This window comes from Ursus americanus, chromosome 22, assembly GCF_024610735.1.
Source record: "Ursus americanus isolate L20-20 chromosome 22, mUrsAme1.1.p, whole genome shotgun sequence".
NCBI lineage: Eukaryota > Metazoa > Chordata > Mammalia > Carnivora > Ursidae > Ursus > Ursus americanus.
Window position 1 is genome coordinate 33,372,418 of NC_142148.1, and position 24,057 is coordinate 33,396,474.

At 39.4% G+C, this 24,057-nt stretch overlaps 1 protein-coding gene across 3 annotated transcripts in view; it reads left to right on the forward strand.

The window, feature by feature from the left end:
- The window catches only part of PLCB1 (phospholipase C beta 1), a 661,698-nt gene extending 637,996 nt beyond the window's left edge, over positions 1 to 23,702 (forward strand). For 2 of the 3 annotated variants that reach the window (XM_045808882.2, XM_087853749.1), the window contains one exon: positions 20,378 to 23,702. In XM_045808882.2, the coding sequence (XP_045664838.1) occupies positions 20,378 to 20,605 (228 nt within the window). In that variant the 3' untranslated portion in view covers positions 20,606 to 23,702. The remainder of the gene's footprint in view (positions 1 to 20,377) is intronic. The other variant, XM_045808896.2, reaches the window with a different exon arrangement.
- The last annotated feature ends 355 nt before the right edge of the window (positions 23,703 to 24,057 follow it).

A 24,057-nucleotide genomic window follows, 5' to 3' on the forward strand; every position in this document is an offset into this window, starting at 1 on the left:
TTGTTTTATGCTGCATATCCTCCCACTGGTCCGGGGACTTCTTGAAACTAGAGCTATGTCTCATTCATAACTCTATGCTTAGCATTAGTCACAGTGCCAGGTACCTGGAAGGGTATTCGCTACATTTTAGATAAATGAGTGAATAAATCAATGAACATCTGGGAGAGTAAAGGCCAAAAAATGAGTAAATGTAGAGGTTGAGCCATGAATCAGTGGCCTTTGCCACCCAGTCCTGTACTGCAAGTGTCGGGTTGTATTCCATGATTTGGGATTATGGTGGCTCTCTGGCTGGCAAGGTCAACCAAGAACCAGAACAGACGTGGTAGAACTTACTAGACTTTCTGTTACCAGTAACTTTCCTTGAAGACATTTATTCCTGTGTAAGTAAGGATGCCTATGATCTGTCAGAAGGGCTTTTAGCCCTCTATATTGGATAATCTGAAGAAATCACCCAAGTTTTTGGAAGCAGCCTCAAGGTTCTGTGTGCTGGGAAATTGTTAGTTGACAGAAAGGTGGAAGCAGAAAGTAAGATTTAGCTAACAGGCTCTGCCTTGTTGTCTAAGCAGAAGAAAAAGGAATCATATTTTCTTATTGATTTGCAATAGTACTTAATTGAAGTCACCCCCTGCTGCCTTTACAAGAGTAACTTCATTATAGCCATACACTATAGGCTCTATAGACACTTTTAAGCCAGTGATAACAAGAGAAGAAAAGGGAGATTTTTTTCATGCCTGCATTTTCCTTGTAGAAGAGAAATAGATCGAGAGTGATGGAAAGTAATAATGCCCCTGGGTTTCATAACACTAGCTCTTTCTCTCTTATAACTATAAAGTACTCAAGATTTATTTTTAGGATTATTCTCTAATGCTACTTTAAATTCATAATAATCAAATAAGCCCCCAAGCATAAGAAGCCATCTTTATGGTATAAAAATTGGCTAATAAAGATGAATCATAAATAAGAGAAACACTTATAATATCTACAAGTGTGTTCAGCATTCCCCTAAACTTAATGTAAATCGTGCAACATAAATAATTTATGTAAGGATGTATTGGTTAGCATAACACTAACTGCTGTGACAAATAGTACCAAAATGTCACTTGCTTCACACAATAGAATGTTATTTTTTTTCCATGTAACAAAGTCTAGTGTGGGTGTTTCCGCTTGGTGGATAACATGGTCCCACATGCTATTCAGAGGACCAGTTTCTTTTCGTAAAGTGACTCCACCATCCTCTAGGGCCTTGCTGGAAAAGGGAAGAAACAGTGGAGATACCTCGCATGCCTCTAAAAAGTCCTGCCTTGACCTCTAGAGGCAAGAACTGGTCAAACGGCCACCCCTGGGTGCAAAGATAGTGAGAAGGGCTTGTAAACATTGTCTCTGCCTAGGCAGTGCCGTGCAGGCACAGCAGACGCCATGGGAGGAGGAATGTATTGGGGGAATAAGTAGTCATTTTCTGCACTGTAGACCAAGATAATGGAATTCAAATCTGCTAAACCTAGAATTACTCTAAGCTGACTGCCACTCACATAAGACCCCAAAGATAAAGTCAATGGAGTAACCACTTTGTGTTCCAAATCACCTCTGCAGACCTCTTGAAAAAAGGGATCTATCAGCAGAAGGATCTAGACTAGAAGATTTAAAAAAGACATTTCAATAAAAACACCTTGCCGTTAGGTTTATCAGATTTCCCATTCCAAACCCTATGCATTTAGCACAGACCCATCACCATAGGTTGGCAAATGAGGAAATGGGAGAATAGGGAGACATCCCAAATTATTTAGCAAACACCTTCCAGAAGAGCTGCTGGGGTCAGAAGCTAAGCGAAGTGTCTTCGCTTTCCCAGTGATTGGTGCCTTCTCAGAGATTCAGGACACTAGCGCCATGTAGTTATGTATCCATTTATTCAGCGAAGACGATGGAGGCCAATCCCAGAGTGGAGAGGCCTCAGCAGACTTTTAGATCAAGTCCAAAGACAAACCCATGGAATACATTGCCCAGGTATTTCAGAGGTTGTAAATTGACCTGCACGGTGTATTTTTTTAGAGTTTATTTATTTATTTTTTTAGTAATCTCTTCACCCAACATGGGGCTTGAAGCCGTGAGCCCAAGATCAAGAGTCGCAGGCCCCCCTGACTGAGCTCGCCAAACACCCCAGACCTACACAGTGTTTTATACATTTCTAACTTAGGTGCCAACACTGACAAACCAGAAGACTTAACATGAAAATCCAGATTGCTGGCTTCTTTTGAAAAATCAGATGCAGCAACCTCTGGCATACACGTGGCAGCAATCTAGTTGGCGAGATTGGGAGGCTGCTCTTGGTAGCCGAGGAACACCCTCTGTGGTCACCACGTTCCTGCAGCCCCAGCCGCTCAGTTACCCTTTTACCTAGCCCTGTGTCCCTTTGTTCTCTGAACTTCCATCATAGTTTCCAACTTCACCTTGGGTGGAGAATTCAGGAATGACAATCAGACTTCTCAAAACCCCTGAGGCCAGGAGGACAAATGTCTAGTTTATTCTCAGATCGAGTTGGAAACAGCCAACCTAAAACCACAGTGATTTAACCAGAAGACATAAATATTATATTTAGAAGGAGTGGCTATATAATTAGGAAATACTCACTCCCTAAGAATCAAAATCAATTACCCTGATAAAACCCTAGGACTGCTAACCACTCTTGAAATACACATTTATAGAAAGAAAAAGAAAAACCAAAACTAATTTTAGGTGATTGAGAGAAGGCGTTCTCCAGGGACATGGCTGAGTTCATTCCAGGACATTTGACACAGCCCGTCTCTTGTTTTTTTAAATGCACAGGCTTTATGTTGAGAGAGAGCGTTTTCAGCTAGGGCTCAGGATGGATAATTACTGATGCTTGGTAAGTCTTAAAAGGAGTGAAGACAAAGGTATGTGCAGCTGGGGAGACTCTGATCCAGAGGAGGACCCAACGGGGGCAGGACCCTCCATGAGAATAAGGTGTCAGCGACCACTTCTGGAATGTCTCAAATGATCCCAGCCCAAGACCTCCCCCAGAAAATGTCTTGCTGGAACTGCCCCTTATCTGAGATGCTTGTGTGCACCATCTGCACTACAGACATTTGTTTCTAGTGTGACTCAGGATAGGAACTGAATTCATAATGTAAATTCAATTCTTCCCTGCTGGTGGCATTCCACTTGATTGAAAAGAAATACACACTTCATCTAAAAATAATTAGCCTTTGACGGCCTTTTATTGCAATGGACTTGAGGCTTTTTATTGATTCTTCTAAGGTTTATGTGGTAGAGAGAATAGGATTCTCCTGGTGTGGTCTTTCTTAGCCTCTTACCAACGGGCATAGATCATCCTTCGCTGTCATGCCTTTGCTCCTTACAGTGCGGCTGCTCGGGAGCCACAAACTGGTGACCTGAGCTTTTACTTGACTCTTGGCACATGGATACATTTTTAAATTTGAGTGTTTAACCATGAAATACTATTTCAGTTGGCCACAGGTCTTGGTGCCTCTCCTGCCTTATACCAAATCTAATTCACAGATTTATGTTGTTTCTTGGGCTCCACAGATAGGTGACTTTGGAGATTCTGAAATTAATGAACATGTATTAAACTAGTTAATACATGAAAAGTCCTGGGGCATCTGGGTGGCTCAGTCGGTTAAGCATCTGCCTTCAACTCAGGTCGTGATCCCAGGGTCCTGGGAGTGAGCCCCACATGAGCTCACTGCTCAGTGGGGATCCTGCGTCTCCCTCTCCTTCTGCTCCTCCCTCTACTTGTGCTCTCTCTCTCTCTCTGTCAAGTAAATAAATAAATAAAATCTTAAAAAAAGAGAAAAGTCCTAAGAACAGTGCCTGCCACGTAATAGGCACTCAGTAAATTATAATTAAATCATCAATACTTTTATTGTTCTATATTTCATTGCAATTTACTAGCACTATTTACTAGCTCGGTTCTACCCCAAGAGATTTTTCTTTTTTTCATATTTATTAGACTGGTCCTACCCCAAGAGATTTTTCTTTTTTTCTTGTAAACTAGGATGTTTTTCTTCTTCCAATTTTTCATTTGTTTCTTCCTTCTTGTAGTATATGGTTCTTTACAGAAATAACCTGATTAAATTAGACGGCACTTAATGGCAAACAGGAAAACAGCCAGCTGACCAAATAAACAGATCCTAAGCTGAAGGATCACGTAATGAGGGGTGAAAAGCCAGTGTCTTCTAAGCATGACAGATGCAAATAGAAAAACCCGGTGAAGGCTTACAAATAGACCAGGCTAATTGCAGCTCGGTGAGAGTCCTGATCGTTTCCATGAGCCTGTATCCTGTTACTAAAAGGGCAGCATGTCAGTAAGACCCTATGCCATGGAACCCTTCCTCATCATCGCTTTTCAGTAAAAGACACTTTCCATTTATTTTGTGAAAGCAACTCTAAAATCCTAGACATGCCAGGAAAATACATTGGTGTTATTTGTGATTCTACTTTCAACATACAGCAGAGTAGGTTACTGACATCATCACAAATTCTGTTTTTACAGAGTGGAAGTGGGCTTAGAATGGGGAGATGGAGCCCTGGATTAGGTGGCGAGAGTTTGGTGTTCAGATCTTGATTCTGCACTAAAATGCTTGAGGGGTAGGCTTCAGTTTCCTTATTTAAGGAATGACAGTTAATAATGTGCTAAATGTGCATTCCCTCAAAGTTATAAAATAAGTCTCTTAACTTCTTTGGCCCAGAACATAGGTCTTCTGAGATTTAAACCATCTTTTGGTATTTTAAGTAAAGTGGTAACTTTCAGTTTGACAAGCTGTCACTGGCCTATGATTACTCATTTTGGTAAAATAAAAATTTCTTTCCTTACTCACATTTGTTTTTATTCCCAGCTCTGATAGACCCCAGCTGAGTCATCCTACAGAAAGCACTTAACTAAAAATGGAAAACTCCTAGGCCTTAATAGTAGACACCTATAAAGGGAGAGTACTCCAATACAGACACAAAAATTTCAAGGCCTGGAACACATACATTCACTGAGACAAAGTGGCTTGCCAATTAGCAAAATTATTGTCTCCCATTAGTATAATTTGCTTTCAGACGCTGAATGGTGGTGGTACGTATACCAAGCAGCAAGAGTATGGCTCCTGGGACATGACAAACAATTCATCCCACGTCAAGGTCCCAGAATTTCATGCACAATTTTGAGAGAAATTGTGGTGGTCCTGGGGGAAATGCTACAATAACACTGCCTAAAAACACAAAACTTCACTGGCATGCAATTATAAACATTTATGTAGTTCATGAACTTGCAGGGTTCAGCTAATCTGGACTGAGTAGAGCTGATCTTAGCTGGGCCTGGGCATAACTTTATGGTTAGGTAGAGGTTAGGGAGGTGACTCTACTGATCTCAGCTGCACTTGTTTCCATATCAATGTACCAGCCACCTGCTGGTTGATCTTGGATGATTCAGGCCGTGTGACTGGGATGACTGGGGTGATTGAGTTATGTTCCATGTGCACATTCTCTACCAGACTAGACCAAGTTCTCATGACCATAACAGAGTAACAGGAATGAAAGCTGAAAAGCACAAGTGCTTTTTCAAGCCTCTCCTTGGGCCATGTCTGCTAACACCCTATTGGCCAAAATAAGTCACATGACCACCTCATATTCAAAAGGTAGGGAGATAGCCTCTACTGCTTTAGTAAGAGGAACTTAAGGTCAGAAGGCAAAGGCTGTGGATACAGAGAGAGGGGTGAAGTATTGAGGCCGTTAAACCAGTCAGTGTGCTACAGAGGAGAATCAGCTGGGTTTTGGTCCTGGCTTTACTATTAGCAAGCTGTATCCTTGAGAAAGCCACCTAACTTCTTCAGCCACAGGTTTAAACCAAGTTAAAGGAAAAGGTTTGACTATATAATTTCTAAAATCCCTTTCCAATACTACTAAGTCTTGGAGGGGTTGACAACATAATTGCTAATGTCCCTTTCAAAGGTTTCTACAGTAATCTCTAGACACCCGTAAGACGATTACAAAAGATGTTCTGTAATACATCTTAAGAATCAAAGGTGGTATAAATTATGGGTTAAGCTAGGATACCGAAGCATTTCAAGAGAGGTACCTTGGGGGAAGGACAATGAAGAAAGAATGGGGATATACCTCGGAAAAAAGTCACAGGAATCTGATTATGTTCTTTGCTGTATTAAGAGCAGATTTCCTCCATGGGCAATTTCATAGAGTATATGGGTGTACAGAGGAGTTGGCACATAAGATCCATGTCACAATGCATTTGGCTTTTGATGTGAAATAAAAATTAAAATGCAAATGCATGGAGGGATTATGCTTGGTAAGTCACATGACCTCTAGTTCTGTCTTTCTTCTTTTGTTGATTCAGTATTCGGATCTACTTAGCATTTAGTATTTGGAGCCACTGCCTACTTACCCTGGATCCTTCCACCTTTCATCTCTGCAGACTTAACCCCATTCTGCCTTAACACAACAGCCTCCAACACACACCTCGAATCCAAACCGGAACATTAGTAACCTCCAGAGGTCTGGAGAAATGAGATTTACAAAGAGAATCCTATTTTTTTTTTAAAGATTTTATTTATTCATTTGACAGAGAGACAGCCAGCGAGAGTGGGAACACAAGCAGGGGGAGTGGGAGAGGAAGAAGCAGGCTCATAGCAGAAGAGCCTGATGTGGGGCTCGATCCCAGATCGCCGGGATCACGCCCTGAGCCGAAGGCAGACGCTTAACCGCTGTGCCACCCAGGCGCCCCTACAAAGAGAATCCTATTATATGAATCAAACCCTGAAAAAATGTGGAGGAGGGACACAAAAGGAGCACTTTGTTGGGAGCCCTTTGTCTAACGTGGTGCTATTCAGAAAACGGTCCTTAGACGAGCAACAAGAACATCACCTGAGAGCTTGTAAGAGATGCAGAATCTGAGGACTCGCCCCAGATGTACTGAATCAGAGTCTGCATTTTAACAAAATCACCAGGTATTTTAGATCTACGTTAACTTTTGAGAAGAGCTGGTGTAAAGCTTTCCCATCTTGTCACTTTTAACGTGCAGCCATATTTTATTAAAGAAGTGCTCTCATCTGCAGACAGTAAGGTCCCCTCGATTGTAATCTGTAGTTGATTATAGATGAAAGAAACTGGTAATGATTTAATTGTTATGTATTAGAGCAAATTCAAAGATATGTTCTTGTACTATATACCATTAAAAAGCACAAGGGAGAAGGAAGTTACAGCTAGAAAACTCCATCCCAATAGTAAATATCATCTATTATATATGCCATAGGTCAAAGGTTGAAAGCCTCCTCCCCAGGATAATGATAATAACAAGGATGTTGGCAGATCCTACAAGGCCTCAACTTTTTAAGTCCCATCTCCCCTACAAAGTTATTTCCCATGCCAAAGTATTTACCAAGACAATCTTCATTTTCAACATCCATGGTATATTTTGTCTTAGAGCCCATTCAGCCCAACTTGTTATTTTCCCCATACCTATTGCTTATCGCCCTGGACACATTCTGAATTTTTCATTCTTCACAGCCCCAAACACAGGGCTTTGCACCAATCAGAGTATTCAAAAATATTATTTGTTCATAAATGCTTCAAATCAACAACAGCCCAGAACACGGTCTAAAAGTGAGATCCAACACATACCATAATTACGCTGTGTTGACCCAATAATGACTTCAGTGATATAACTAGAAAGGACAAAGACCACTTAGACAGGGTTCCAGATGTTCTCAGCTGCAAGTTATGCTTTTTCCTCTCCCTTTAGAAATGAAGTTATACAGAATTAATAAGCGAGCACAATATGCCAATTACTTTAACACGTGTGATCTCATTTAAACCTTTTAACAGCAACCTATGGATTCTGGCATTATTATTGCCATTTTATATGTTAGGAGATTTCAATTCCAGATAATAAATGAGCTGCCCAAGGTCATAGCTGGAAGATGCAAGCACCTTTCATGGACAGAGAATCGTATCTATCCCTCAATGAACTATCCAAGTGTATAGATTGATGGCAACAATTTAATTTGTGAGTGTCTTCCTGGCCCTTTGTAATGGAATCTGTTGCTAGTTGGTCTTTGTTCAAAAGATGAAACTTAATTTTAATATCATTTTCAAGCAAATATAATTGTTCAGGAAAAATCTGCCAAAAATATAGGCATGCAACATACTTCAGGACTTGATTAAAAATGTCAGGAATTTATACCCGTTGCGAATTAACTGTATTCCTCCACATTGGCATGAACTATCCAATTTACTTCTGTTTAGGTCTGGAGTGTTTTTCATTTTGACCTAGAAATACACTCATCTCACCTTTTACTCATTTTCTTTAGACTTCAGTTGCCCATGGCAATCTGAAATTGCAAGGTTAAACAAATGCCGCATTTTACTTGAATTGTTTGTAACTGTGAACTTTGAGTTCATGTTCAGTGGGAATTGTTCATCTGTAGGGATCACTGCTGCCTGGCATTGTGGCAAATCCCAACAGTCTGAATTTGCTGGGCCTCTGCAGGGGCTTCATAGGTTTTATCCATTGTTAAGTTTTGGCTTTGATTTCTTGGAACCGGATACCCATCTACAAGGGTACTATGAATTTGGAGGCTGTACTCCCTCGTGGTGCTGGGTGGGTTCCTGATTCTTCATGTTGACATTTTTCTCCTTTGGTGAGCCCCATGAGTTGCTGGCTTCTTCACCTTGTCCCTGGGATTATGGATTGAGTTTTCCTGATCTGCATATCAAGTGTGGAAACCAGTGGCTTTCTGCAGAGACTACGATTTCACCATTTCAGTACCCCCAATTCTTAGGCCTTCGCTCCCATCCTCTTAGAACATTAAAACCCCAGTTCTCTAAGAGGGAGAATCTACTCTGCCACCGAGGACCTTTTGGCTTTGAGTTCCTTTGTTAAGGATTTCCTTTTCTAGTATGAAAACTCAATTACCAGGGGCTCCTGAGTGCTGCAATGGGTTGAGCATCTGACTCTTGGTTTCAGCTTAAGTGGCGATCTCAGGGTGGTGAGATCGAGCCCCAGGTGGGGCTCTGCACTGAGCATGGAGTCTGCTTGAGATTCTCTCTCTCTCTCCCTCTGTCCCTCCCACTTATGCTCTCTCTCTCTCTAAAATAAATAAATCTTAAAAAAAAAAAAAACACAGTTACCAATTTAAATTAAACATATGTGTTCTATTTTACTCAGCATTTCCCTGTTTGGAGCAGAAGAAGGAATCTCCACTCATACATTTTGACTCGAAGTCCCATTGAAATTTATTCTAAAGAAATTTAGAGGAAAACAAATAAACCAACACAATCTGTAATGGTTGGGATATGTAATGTGGTCCAATTTTCCCACATGTGATTTTTTTAACAATCCCCTGCTAACCTGACTGACCTCCCTCTGTATCTTTTATACTATCCTGTTATTTCTATCCTTGGTTGAAGTAACAATTCATGAGATTATTCTAAAAATAAGATGAGTCTGCAAGGTGGCTCAGGTTGATTTTGAAACCACCCATTCTATGTGTGTATTTTAATGCTTTTCCCACTGTTTTTAGTAACACCTTAGCTGATTGATGATGTTGACGTTAAAATACTTGCATTAATTCTTCATAAAATTTTCCCCGTCACTCTATCCCACACTCAGTGTTTTGCACTTTTCTGATTGTTTGGGTTTTTTTTTTTTTAATATTTGCTTTTATTTTGGGATGCTATTTTCATGCTTAAAGTTAAATAACCACATTACCATAAAAATGAGAAATAGAAAAAGTAAAAATACTCAGTCCCAACACAGTTGATATTTTAGTATTTTCTTTTAAAGTAATTCTGTAGTCTTAGAAAATATTCTCATGGTTGTAATCATGGTACATATAAAACTGTAAGTAGACCTACTTCATTTATCATAGTAGCAATTATGTTCCCTTATTTTCACAGCCATTTATTGTTTTACATTTATTGGCTGCACTTCATTTCTTTAAGCAGAAGCCTTATGTTTTCTTTTATAGAAACTCTGTTTTACTGATGTTTTTGCTGGGTTTTTCTGGGGGGAGGGTTGGGTTTGTTTGTTTGTTTGTTTTGCTTTTTTTTATTATTATTATTTTCCCTAATCTTTAGCAGTAAATTTTAAAATATCTTGAGCAAGATAATTTCAGTATCATATTATCACATGCATTTTTCAAAGGCCAGAGATATTTTTAAAAGGGTTAAAAGACTGGGGGCACCTGGGTGGCACAGCGGTTAAGCATCTGCCTTCGGCTCAGGGCGTGATCCCGGCGTTCTGGGATCGAGCCCCACATCAGGCTCCTCCGCTGGGAGCCTGCTTCTTCCTCTCCCACTCCCCCTGCTGTGTTCCCTCTCTCGCTGGCTGTCTCTCTGTCAAAATATAAATAAAAATCTTTTTTAAAAAAAGGGGGTTAAAAGACTGTGAGGAATTACACTTTTAAAAATACAGCAGAGAAAGAAAAAAAAAGTCAAATAATCTAAAATGTCTAATGAGAAAACAAACTGAAACAAATGTCTTTATGTGTATATAAAAAGTAACATAACTAGGGGCGCCTGGGTGGTTCAGTCGGTTAAGCATTTGCCTTCAGCTCAGGTCATGATCCCAGGGTCCTGGGATCAAGCCCAGAGTTGGGGTCCCTGCTCAGGGGGAAGTCTGCTTCTCCCTCTCCTTCTGTTGCTCCCTCTACTTGTGTTCTCTCTCTTTCTCTCTCTCTCTGTCAAATAAATAAATAAAATCTTAAAAAAAAAAAAGTAATGTAACTACACAATGAATATAATTAATTCAAGGGAATTTTTGGAGAGTAATATAATCGTGCATCCTTGGTGGGATACATTCTGTGAAAAACAGAACCTCAAGAATATCTGAAGCTTCACATGCTTATTATTATTGTTATAATATTGTTAGGTCACAATATTGAAACTATTTCCATATATTCGAAAATGTAGAACAAATAAGTAAATATATTGTTACCAGAAAGCAAAATACACAAAATTAGTTAAAAAAAAAAGAGGTATAGAAATATAAAAATCAAAGGAGTGAAGAAAAAATTCTATAATGTTACATTTAAATTTGAGATATCAATATGTACTAACAACTTTTCAAAAATACATGTCCTAATGTCCACTGTGGGCCTAAACACAATGACAGTCTGGTAGCAGTGAGCACTTTTAGCACCCAACGCCTTCTCCAATAAAAGCTCCTTGGAAAAGTACCTGATGCCAGGTCTGAGTCAGAGAAAGCACAGAAGGTGCCTGAGTTATCTTATTTTACGTAGAAAAGCAAGCAAGTGCTCAAAGACCAATGAAGGCATGTCAAAAGGACCCAAGATCATGCCCTAAAAGGGCTTCTGCTGGCATGACATGGGACAATTTGAGCTCCAAAAAGAATAATGACTGCAACTGATTTAAACAAAGGGAATAAATGGAAATAAAAATGTATTGTCTGCAGTTATTTTCAGAGAAAGAGAGAGAAGAAGAAGAAAAACTCATTTGTTATCTTTTGAAATTATTATTGCCCCAACTCTTTACTCAGAATATTTGTGAATCAAAGGAAAAGAATTCAATGCTGACTCTGACTTTTCAGGAGGAACGCTGGTTCATCTCCACCTGACAAGGGAAAGCTCTTCCGTACAGATACAAGCTAAATAAAAAGAGAATTAGAAAATTGCCCTAATAAGATAGGGGAGAATCATCAATGTCATGAACGGGTGCTAAGGAAACTTTATATGGATGCAGAGATTTGCCTTACAGAATAATTGCCAATGGCCAAAGGAAAAAATGTCTTGACAAAGTGCAAGTCTGATATTTACCACTTTTAGCCAAGCGATCGAATTTAGCATTGCTGATAAAGCGACCCCATGATAATAGAGCTCACGAATATGTTATAATATGGGATATAAAAGAATACCTGTTGACTCTTCTTGTCCAAACAAATGTTCAATCACCATCTAATCAAGCTTATAGTCTTAACTTCTAGTTTACAGGAAAGGCAGGTTTTCCAGGACCAACTTAAATGACACCACGAGGAAATAATCAGACAAATTCAGAATGGGCATTCTATAAGAAAATTGAACTGGACTCTTCAAAGAATCCAAGTCATAAAAATAATTTACAACAATAAATAGCTCAAGAGGAAAAAAAAGGGGGGAAGACGTCATAATTGAATGCAATATAAGACCTTTGATTGAATTCTGGTTAAAAAAAAAAGCTAGAAAATTCGGGAGAGGTAATACTGAGAGAATTTGAACATGGATGGATGTTGGGTAACATTAGAGAATTATGATTAATTTCCTTGACATGATTAAGGTATTGCCATAATGTAGGAAAACATCTTTACTTTTAGGGGGTGTGTGGATCAAGTGTTGTGATATCTAAAATTTATTTTCAAATGATTCACCAAAAAAAATAGTGATAGATAATAATGCACATATGACAAAATATCAACATTATTATTACAGCGGTTTTCAGGGTTTTGTGGTTGTTGCTGTTATTTTGTTTGGTTTTGGGGGGGGTTTTGTTTGGTTTTTGCTGGTGGTGGTGGTGGTTTTTGACTTGGCCTCTGCAAACAACGCTGCAGTAAGTTTGGGGATGCTTCCATCCTTATATGTTGCTGTTTTCATTTCCTTGGGCCAGATTCCCTTCCCAAATGTGGAATTGCTGGGTGAAAAAGCTATGTACATTTTCCTTCTTATAAATATTATAGATATCAGATTATTGCCCAATGTTTGAAAATGTCCACTTCTCCCCAGTTGTTACCGCTCCTTTGAACAAACCTTTTTTTTCCCTACCAATATGTCCCTTAAAAAAATGTGCTATTGAATATCCCTTATTTTCAATGAGAGTGAGTGTTTTCTCAAATATATATTGGATATTTTCACTTCTCTTATGAATTGCTTGAGGTTTGTCCATTTTTTCACCAAAAAAACATATTTTCATTTAGATAAATACAGTGACTCTTGAACAACATGGGTTTGAATACGTTCACTTATACATGGATTTTTTCGATACAGTATAGAACTGTAAATGTATTTTCTCTTCCATATGATTTTCTTAAAAATTTTTTCTCTAGCTTACTTTATTGTAGGAATATAATATATAATGCTTATGACATAGAATACATGTTAAAAATATGTGTTAATCGACTATGTTATTAGCAAGGCTTTTCTAGTCAACAGTAGGCTATTAATAGTTTGTGGGGAGTCAAAAATTTGACTTGGATTTTTGGCTGTGCACTGCCCTCCCCACACTGTTTAAGGATTAACTGTATACCTAATAAATTTTCTTCTTTGTAGCTTGCAGTTTTTCTATCTTCCTTGAGAAGGTCTCTATACCCAATGATTATGCAATTATTCACCCAGATTTTCTCCTAAGATTTTTTTGCTTTGTGTTTTATTTTATTTTTTTAAAGATTTTATTTATTTATTAGAGAGAGAGCAAGTGAGCACACAGAGAGAGAAGGAGAAGTAGGTTCCCTGCTGACTGGGGAGCCTGATGTGGGGCTCGATCCCAGGACCCCGAGATCAGGACCTGAGCCGAAGGCAGACGCTGTAACCGACTGAGCCACCCAGGCGTCCTGCTTTGTGTTTTATATTAAGGTCTTTAATATACTTCACTGGGCAAAATAACTTGGGTTGGACCTGAGCTCAAAGTGCAAATTCTCCTTAAATATCTATCTGTGCCTTCTCTGCAGCATTTTTTATTTTAAGTTTTATCAGTTCTTCTTTGTTATCCCACAGTAGCTTATTATACTCTGGTTTCAATTTGTTTCCTTAGAAAGTTGTTACTGATTATATCTCTTTACTAACTCAGTAAACTGTCTTACTTTATGTTTATGCCACATTTACATTATATTGAGTATATCCCCCTGCTTTTTTTTTTTTAAGATTTTATTTATTTATTTGACAGAGAGAGACAGCCAGCAAGAGGGAAATCAGGGCTCGATCCCAGAACACCGGGATCACACCCAGAGCCGAAGGCAGATGCTTAACGACTGTGCCACCCAGGCGCCCCTTCCCCCCTGCTTGTAAACTAACCTTCATAAGTAACTTTACTTTCTCCTTGATCTTCACTTACATTTATGAATCTAAAAACCTTGCATAACTACATCAAATCCCTACCTTATTTTTGTAAATCAGTTGAAAAACTGTCAGAGGCAGAATAGCATCCCAGGTGAAAATCTTGGACATTATACTCAGGCAGAGCTCAAAACATCGGAACTTGGCTGTATTGCCTTTTCCTGTTTAACTGCCCAGAGTTCACAGAAGCTATGAGTAGGCAACATTTTTGAAAAGCAAGGTAACTGAGAACTTTAGAAATTGAGTCTGGCTAGTCAAATTGGAGAACTCAGCCTATAATAAAACAAACTCTGGCAATGCTCTTATTATTAATATCTGAGTGTAATGTAACAATTTGCTTTAAAATTAGAGATTAAATTTGACCATATTCTTCCCTCCTTTTTGCCCATTTCCTAAGAATAAATCTTATAAATTTAAGATCAAGCAAGTTCATGTTTACTAATGTTCCAGAAAATCTCCAAAGTGTATTCTCCAAAATCATATTTTTCATGCAGATCTATCAGTCTTCTGGTGATTGTCCCTCAAGAATGTGTTTTAAGATTACAGCAATGAAAAGATGGGGCCGGTTGAATTAAATTATGAGCACTTCAGGGAACTAGGCCATATATGACACCCCTTTGAATTCCCCTACTATATATCAGCTAGTTATTGTCACAATATTGCTGCCTAACAACAACAACAACAACAACAACAACAACAACAACAAAAACAACAAAATACCCCACACAACTGAGTGGCATAACACAATAAACATTTACTAAGCTCATGGGTCTATGAACTGGCTAGGCAATCTGGTCTGAGTCAGACTCAGCTGGTCTCAGTAGCCTTACTCAAACCTATGTTTAGCTGGTGGGTCAGCTGAGGGCCGGCTGGTTTATAATAGCTTTGCCCTCATGTCTGATAGTCAGTTGAAGTGATGGAGAGGGAGATAACTGGGTCATGTGTCTCCTCCTGCAACAGGCTAGCCTGAGCTTCTTCACATAACGGCTCAGTGAGCATCCAACAGTGAGAGCAGAACCACATGAAGCCTTTTGAGGTCCAGGCTCAGAACTGCATGCCGTCACTCTGACACATTCTACTGGACAAAGCAAATCACAAGGCCTCCCTAGATTCAGGGAGATGAAAAATACACTCTCCTCTTTCATGGGAGACACTACCAAGGCCATGAGTACCAGGAGGGGTGAGACATTGTTATCATTTGTGCAATTAATCTACCATTCCCCCAGAACTTACAGCTTGAGTAACACAGAGCAGACACTCAATGAGGATGTGAACCAGAATGTGGAAATGAGATGGGACAGCACTGAACCCCAGCAGAAGGGTGGTCAAGAACAAGTCCTGGAGTTCAGTGCAGAACCGTCTGACACTCAGGATGGTGAGGAGGTAAAATGAGGAGGGAAACAAACTGAAAGTCCATGGTCAGACCCAATCTCTCGAGTTTCCTGGTCTAAAGGAGATTTAAATCTGCTAGGACAGAAGTTGGAAACCCTCCACAAGCCCAGGAGAACTCCTGAGTGTGGTTCAAATTGGCTTCCAACAGTAAAAAAATCAGATCTTCCATGAAAATTTAAATTTCTGACTTCTCCTGAAAAAGAAGAGTCTTGCAAACATTAGCCAGAGCTGAGTTTCTGCCACCCTTTTAGACAGAGCATGCCCTCCCACCACTCCTATTAATTTTCATGACTTGCCTAAACAATCTGAGTTTGTGACCCTTAGGCTGAAACAATTCTAGACTCCTGATGGATGGGACTTTTGGGAACAGAGCCAGACTTTGCCCTTCATATTTTCTTACAATGAACAGGTATTCCATTTATAAGAAGCAAAAATAAATACAAAGAAAGCTCTAACTTGAAATTTAATAATAAATGCAATTTTGTGATTAATTTGTTAATAACTGAATGACTTTTTAAAAGAGTGAAATATGGCATGAAATATAAATTAAGTAAAATTAATTTAGCTAATAAATTATTTTAATTTATTGAAGTAGTTTAGAATACAATACAATCTACCAGTAACTCATGATAAAAGAAGAGTCCACTAAAATTGTAATTTAGACACAACTGGGTCAATAACTATGGACTCTGAGAAACAAACTGAGGGCTTCAGAGGGGAGGGGGCTGGGGGAATGGGATAGGTTGGTGATGGGTAGTAAGGAGGGCACATATTGCATGGTGCACTGGGTGTTATACACAACTAATGAATCATGGAACTTTACATCAAAAACCAGGGATGTACTGTATGGTGACTAACATAATATAATAAAAAAAATATTATTATAATAAAAAAAGAAAAAAAAGAAAAAATTATTAAAATTATTTTAAATAATTATTTAATTATTATTACTGTGATATTGTGATTTATAATAAGAAATATGTATTTAGAATTTATCCCAGTTCCTGGCACGGGGTTCCTAAAACCCTTGAAATTTCCTAAATGATGAACAACAAAGGTGTCTTGTGTTATGTTAATGAGGCAACTTTTCAAAAGCCCCTAGATAACCTAAAGATGGGAGCTGATTGCCAGGGGAATCAACCTTGCCATGTGGGGTTTGCACCCTACGTTACCAGCCCCTACCCTCCAAGGAGAGAAGAAGGGCAGGAGGCTGAATCAATAGCCAAGGACTAATGATGTAATTAATCATGCCTATGTAATGAAGCCTCCATGAAAATCCAAGAGAATGGAGTTGGAAGACCTTCCAAGTTGGTGAACATGTGGAGGGAGATGCAGGGGGAGTGGGTGCTCAGAGAACATGGTAGCTCCACATCCTTTTCCCCATGCTCTGCCCTGTGCAGCTCTTCCACCTAGCTGGTCCTGAGTTACACCCTTCTATAATAAACCAGTAATCTAGTAAGTAAAATGTTTGAGTCTGTGAGCTGCTCTAGCAAATTAATCAAACCCAATGCGGGGGGGTGGTGGTCATTGGAACCGCCAATCTGTATCCAGTTAGTCAGAATCACAGGTGACAACCCAGACTTGCCACTGACATCTGACATGAGGTGGGGGTGGGAGAGAGCCTTAGAGGACTGAGCTCTCAGCTTATAGGATCTGATGCTATCTCCAGGTAGATAATATCAGAATTGAGTTAAATTATGGGACACCCAGCTGGTGTCCTATGGAATTGCTTTGTGGTATGGGGGGGAAAGATCTCACACATTAGAATTGGGTGCAGAATCATAATTATTAAAATAGATTATTTTAAAAATTAGATTATTAAAAATTATTCAAAAATGTTAAAGTATTTGACATTGTCTCACATTTCACATTCTTTTTTATACATCAATCGAAAAAAGAAACAGCACTATCAAGCACTCTGGGGTCTTGTCTACCACTGACCTAAGAGAAATTGACTACTAGGTCACATACAATGTCTCCAAAGCTGAAGGTCCCCCACACTAACCTGAAGAAAAACCGAAATCTACTGATTCCTGAGCACAAGGCCCCTTGATTTTCTTCCTTTCCTCATATTCCTTAGAAACAAAATCTGAACAGCATGCATTGCTGAGTTGAGACAAATGAATGATGAGACCTGGATGGTAGTTACTGGGAACGGCCAAACACCAGGCTAAGATTTCACTCCTGTAAAAGCCCCACTCTCTTCTAAATGGTTGAGTTACCTGGGAAAGAATTGGCCATTGCCATCTTGTCTGGGATGCTCCAATGGCTCACCTGTTCCCAACAGGGAGAGAGACGCCGTGTGCGAAGGTGCCTTTTCTTCGTTGTAGCAATGTCAATCTCAGAGCCCCATGAGTGCCCTTCTCATAGTTCCTTAGCATGTTTCCTCCTTGGCTTATTAGAATTCATATGCTGTATAACATATTCATAAATACCCTGCATTTTATATTTGGGAAGAATAGTTGACTCTCGGTACTTAGGGCAAGTCATTTTTATCAGGCACTTAAAAAAAAAGACTTTCTTTATGTATTTGAGAGAGACAGTGAGAGAAAGCACGAGAGCGAGGTGAAGGGCAGAGGAAGAAGCAGACTCCCTACTGAGCAAGGAGCCCAACGCGGGGCTTGATCCCTGGACTCCAGGACCATGACCTGAGCCGAAGGCAGATGCCTAACTGACTGAGCCACCCAGCACCCCTATCAGGCACTTTTTGATGTGGGGTGGTGGGAAAATGTTCAAACAGATCCACAATCTATTATCTGAGACTCTTGGGATCATTGTTTTTTGGAATTCATACTTTTCCTGATTTTTAGAAAGTGTTATATAATCCATATACTGTGAGCATAATACTCTAGAGGGGTGCTTGGTCATTCTCACAGTCATACAAATTAATATATTACAGTACCATGCATGGATATTCACATCCAGTCAAACACATAAGAATTATAAATAACCTTATATCAATTAATGTCTATGTGTTTGTCACCAACTTACAAAAAAGTTCTGGATTTCAGAACTTTGGGGATTTTCGAATTGCAGATAAGGGATTATGGACCTATATTATATAACTAAGTCTTGACAGAATTTCTCTAGCATAAAAGCAAGAGCAGAGGGGTTGAACTAAAGAGGGTGTCCTCTTTATGCTGTTGACACAGTCCAGAATGTGAGTAAGGAAAGGGAGTCCCAGCCCCGAGGGACAGATGCCTGGAGTGCTGTCTTTACCCTGGATGGTCCAGGGCTCCGGCAAGCACCAGGGACTGCACAAAGCCTCAGATGGAGGACATACAGCCAGGATCAAGACAAAAAGTAGAACGGGGAGCTCAGAGTCGAACCAGGACAGGAAGTTAAGGAGGGTGTCTGAAGTGGACCAGCCTCAGTGGCATCACCTGGGAGCACGGAGGCATGCAGGATCTTGGACCCCACCCAGGTCTCCTGAGTCAGAAGCAAAGTCACAATCCCAGGTAGTTTGTGTGCACCTTAAAAGTTTGAGAAGCACAAAAAAATTCCATAAAGGTTTTAAGGACACGTCTCAAGAAAAGCTTCCTCAAGGCTACTGAGAGCAGAAAGAAAAAGCATTAGTCTCACATGCTGTTTCTAAGACTAGAACTCCCTACTTACCATTCAATAAGGAAAGAGAATTTCATTTAAAATTCTGTGCCGGGGCGCCTGGGTGGCTCAGTGGGTTAAGCATCTGCCTTTGGCTCAGGTCATGATCCCAGGGTCCTGGATCGAGCCCCACATGGGGCTCTCTGCTCAGCGAGGAGTCTGTTTCTCCCTCTCCCTCTGCCTCTGTGCTCTTTTTGTCTCTCTCTCAAATGAATAAATACAATCTTTATTAAAAAAATAAAATAAAACATAAAATGAAATTCTGTGTTTAGATGGGACTTAGCAGAACAGAACTTTCTAGCAGGCAGCACCCACCTCCCGCAGCCCCCCCCCCCCCCCCGCAAGCTACAGAAGACGCCTGGCTTTCACTGGTTTTATGATTACGGCCTCCACTGAAGTCTGAAGAAACAGCTCTATGACTTTTAAAAGTCTGGGCATTCTCCAGAGCATTAAGCAGATAAATTAAAGAGAGTTTATATGGTAGCTAAAGCAATTTACAAGGCAAATAAAATTAGAATGAAAAGAAAAAGAATCAAAGAGGTGATAAAAGAAGTCAAAACAGAAGTTAAAGTTGGTTACAGGCGTATGTTCAGTTGAGGGGCACCTAGGTGGCACAGTCAGTTAAACGTCTGACTCTCGGTTTCGGCTCAGGTCATGATGTCAGGGTGGTGACATCGAGCCCTGCGAACGGCTCTGCACTCAGGGGGGAGTCTGCTGGAAATTGTCTCCCTTTGTCCCCCACCCTACCTTCTCTCTTCCTCTAAAATACTAAATAAATAAATCTTTTTAAAAAATGTGTTGCGCTCCTTTCTAGAAATATTCAGCGTTGGCTTCCCATCCTCTGGGTGAGGGGTGCTTCATGAAACCCACTCATGCTCCCCTGTCCTCTCCAGCCACCTCTCCCCTCTCTCCAGCCTGAGGCATGGCTGACCTTAGCACTCCCAGCTATCACTAGCTTCCAGTCCCTTCATTTAAGAACTTCCCATCACTGCCTATGACTTGTGTAAATTTTTTCAAAAGATTCACCTCTGTGTCTGTGTGTGTGTGTCTGTGTGTGGGTGTATTTCTTTATACTGTTGCAGGTCTTTAGTCCTGTTATGCTCCACATAATCTGAACTTGACTTTCAGCCATGGACAAGTGATGTGTCCAACACTGTGTTTTATATCTTCTCCATAGGTAACCGGTGGATGGTATTTACATTAATTTATTCCTCCCCCATCTTTGTACGTCTCTGTCAAAAAGTTTCCACGTGGGTGGTTATAGAAAACGAAATGACCTAAAACTAACCTCCTCTCTTGATGTCTCCCAGCTGCAGACGGACCTGGAGCAAGAGTACCAAGACAAGTTCAAAAGACTGCCCCTGGAGATCCTGGAGTTCGTGCAGGAAGCCATGAAAGGGAAGATCAGCGAAGACAGCAATCACAGTTCTGCGCCTCCCTCCCTGGCCTCAGAGCCTGGAAAAATGAACCACAAGCCTCCCTCCAGTGAGGAGCTAGAAGGAGACAACCCAGGAAAAGAGTTCGATACTCCTCTGTGATTGTTCCAGGCCTTCAAAGCATGCATGGCCACTTCATCGGACTCTCTCTTACTACAAAAATCACTGCCCAGGAGCATCTTCCTGAGAAGCATCCCTTAGCCTAAAATCCACACCAAAGGGAGAGTTCTGGAAGGATCCATGCAAACATCCTGATGCCCAGGCTCCATGCATTATGTGGACACTACTGCAGGTCTGCTTGTGGAGAGTGCATGTATGTGGGATTTTTGTTTTCTTTCCAATAGTAAATTCAAAGCAGGCAACTTCCAGGCTCCATGGGACATTTAATGAAGGACAGTGTCTTTTTTGAAGAAAATCAAGCTCATGTTTTTGTTTGAAGCTCTGGTGTAAAGTATTTCAAAGTAATAGAAATAGTTTGAGAAATGCATAGCACTATTTAACACTATCGAACAGCCAACCTTGAGCCTTCGTTTTCCTAACTGCCCCTCAACTACCATATCTTCAAGTTACCGTGCATATTAAATTGTTTTATCCTTTGCTTTGCAAGCACTGGCGGCTTGCAGTTTGCTAATTTATTTATCATAGAGACATCAATGTATTTGTTGCTGACATGGCTTCGTTAGATACCACAGTGATTCGAATAAGTTGGTTTTCTTTCTTGAAAAAAAGTCACTCAATTGTACCCTCGCCCAGTGAAGCTCTCCCAAGATGTAGCAATATGGCTCATACATTTGGTTGCTTGAGCAAACTGGCCACACACTTCCAGGCGCTGTGCTTTCTGACGTGACTATTTGCACTCAAAGTCTGGGTATTCATTGGTTGTTGGCCTGAAATTATTAAATAACTACAAAGAGTCTGTCTGGTGGAATAAAAATAGTTGAGCTGATGTATGTTGAGCAGAAATTCAGTCAGAGTGAACAGGTTCCAATGGTAATTTTGCTGTCTCACATTTTTTATGGTTCATTTATTTTTACTATAGAGATAAAGATTGAATATTTATCTAGAGAATACACAGACCCACATATAAATGATATATAGTATCTCCATGTATATATGAACACACACAACCATGTAAGTGCACACACACACACACACACACACACACACGCATACAAGTGTAGATGTGTGTTTTTTAATTGGCAATGACCCAAGTCTCTTCCACAAGACTTAAAACCAAATTCAGGGACAAATACCTAGAGAAGAAAATGGTCAAACGTCTATCTATATTATGTGGCTATTAAATTATGTTGAAATTCTAAGAAACAGTTGATGGAACTGTTGATGCAAGTTGAGGTGGATTTAGAGCTTAGAATATGAATTTGATATATATTTTGCAGGATCAAAAACTGGATTTTAAGTATCAGATTTTAAGCTTGTTTTAATAGAATATACAAAAAATGTATAGGACAGCAATATGGAAATTTATTAGTATCTTTCATAATTTTTAAGTCTGACAGATTTCGATTTTATTCTAACGTAAAAAATCTTTCATTATATATTTACTATGTACATTTAATTCACTTAACTATGTCTTTTTGTTAAGTTTCTATGTTGGGTGGCATAAGAAAAACAAATTCTATCATGGGAAAACTGATCAAAAATATTATTGAAAGAACTTCAGTAAGAGAGAATAATTATATAGAGGAAAATATAACTTAGAGAGTAACACAAAGAACATTGAAGTTAAAGCTCTGAAGAGGATGCTTACAGCTTTATTTTCCTTTAAAATAAACCTGTCTGATTGTAGCTTAGCGAAATGTTTTAAAATGCAAAAACCAGTTGTGTCCTAAAAATTGTGTTTCAAGAATTTAATATTTTTATGCAAATTATTTTATTTAACTTTAAGCAATAACTAGGGATCACAATTAAGTTTTAATCAAACCGAAGGCTTAGTTCAAACATTAGGCAAGAACGTTTGATTAAAACAAAACAAAACAAAACACATCCAGCAAGACGCAAGGGGGAAAAAATCCCATCCTCTTTGGAGATGATTATATTTTGATCTGAAGGATTTGGGGTATTAATTAGACACTTAATAAAACTTATCTTCCACTTAAAGATAAATCTTTTGTAAATCATTCTACTTTTGCACTTTGAAAGAAAGGCATTAATCGTAAGGAAGCAAGAATGGGCACAATTGAATGCTGCATTTTTATAAATAAAATTACAGACTAACATTGCAGAAGAATGAACTAATAATAGCATTCATAACCAACCGCAGTGATGATTATTACAGAACATTGTCTCACATTTTAGTCAGAGATAGACAGAAGTGGAAAAACCTTGACTTACACTAAACTGTTTTGGTAGTTGGATTTCATTCTCTTAGTGACTCTAGTCGTTTTGCAATACATTTGTATTTGGCCATTTACTGTAATCACATTTTTATATCTGTACAATGATACTTTTTGCCGTTGTGGGGTAGTGTGCAACACTGTCCATCTTGCATCATGGAAACTACTACAGCGATACTATCATTTAACAATATTAATATTACTTGAAATAGAGTAAGATAAAGAAAAAGGGTCTATATGATGTGCAGTTGTGTGCCTTTATGTATTTGCCTTGTTCTGTGTTGAATGTGTGAAATTCTGTACTGTGGGTTTTCCTGTAATAGAGCGTTAGAGCTGTGTAGTAAATTAGACCGTGCCCCTCTGATACCCTCACACTACTGAGAATAGCGTCGTTTGGGCCATGAAAACCAATTTTCAAAATCCTAATGACATGCCGTGTGTTTTTGGTTTTCAACATTTCATTCGAACATTTCAACGTCACCATACATTAATTAATTAATGCTCCTGTAATAGATAAGCAGTCATTAAATAATTCTGAAAGAAAGGGCCATTGCTTGCGTTACTTTGAATTTAATGTTGCGCTTGTGCACTGTATAAATATTGTTTGTGATGGAATGGACATTGTGACTTTTGCCTTTTCAGAAGAAAAATTAAAGATAGGACAAAGTATTTGAAACTCTTAAAGTGTACATATTTTGGTTCTTCTATCTCAAATTATTTAAAATGCGTAATTCACATTTTTGTAATAATTCTATGCAATTTTGTGGCATGATGTTTCTTCCACTTGTAATTTTATGTGCTTTCATCACGAATCCAAAGGAAACAATAAAAATTTCTTAACACAATCCAGGTGTGTCATTTCTTGGTGTCAGAGCCAACCTTTTTTTTTTTTTGATGGGCAGGCTGGCGGGAGTGCACTTTGTACGGGTCATTAGGGGCAGAGGGCCCGCTCTGATGCAGCCCACCTGTGCCTGTACAGGAAATCAGGATGTTTCAATGCATGTGCCAGAGAGCACAGCTGTCATTACTCTATCACTCCACCGTCGCATCCAGGAATGACGGTACACCTGCCCATTACTTCTGTTTTAGAGACTCTCCCTCCCTTCCTTCACCGAAGCTAAGGAAAGAAAAACAGAAAAGATTTGCTAACGTAATAGTGGAGATGAGCTGACAGAGGAGTACTTGATGTAAGTTTTTCTT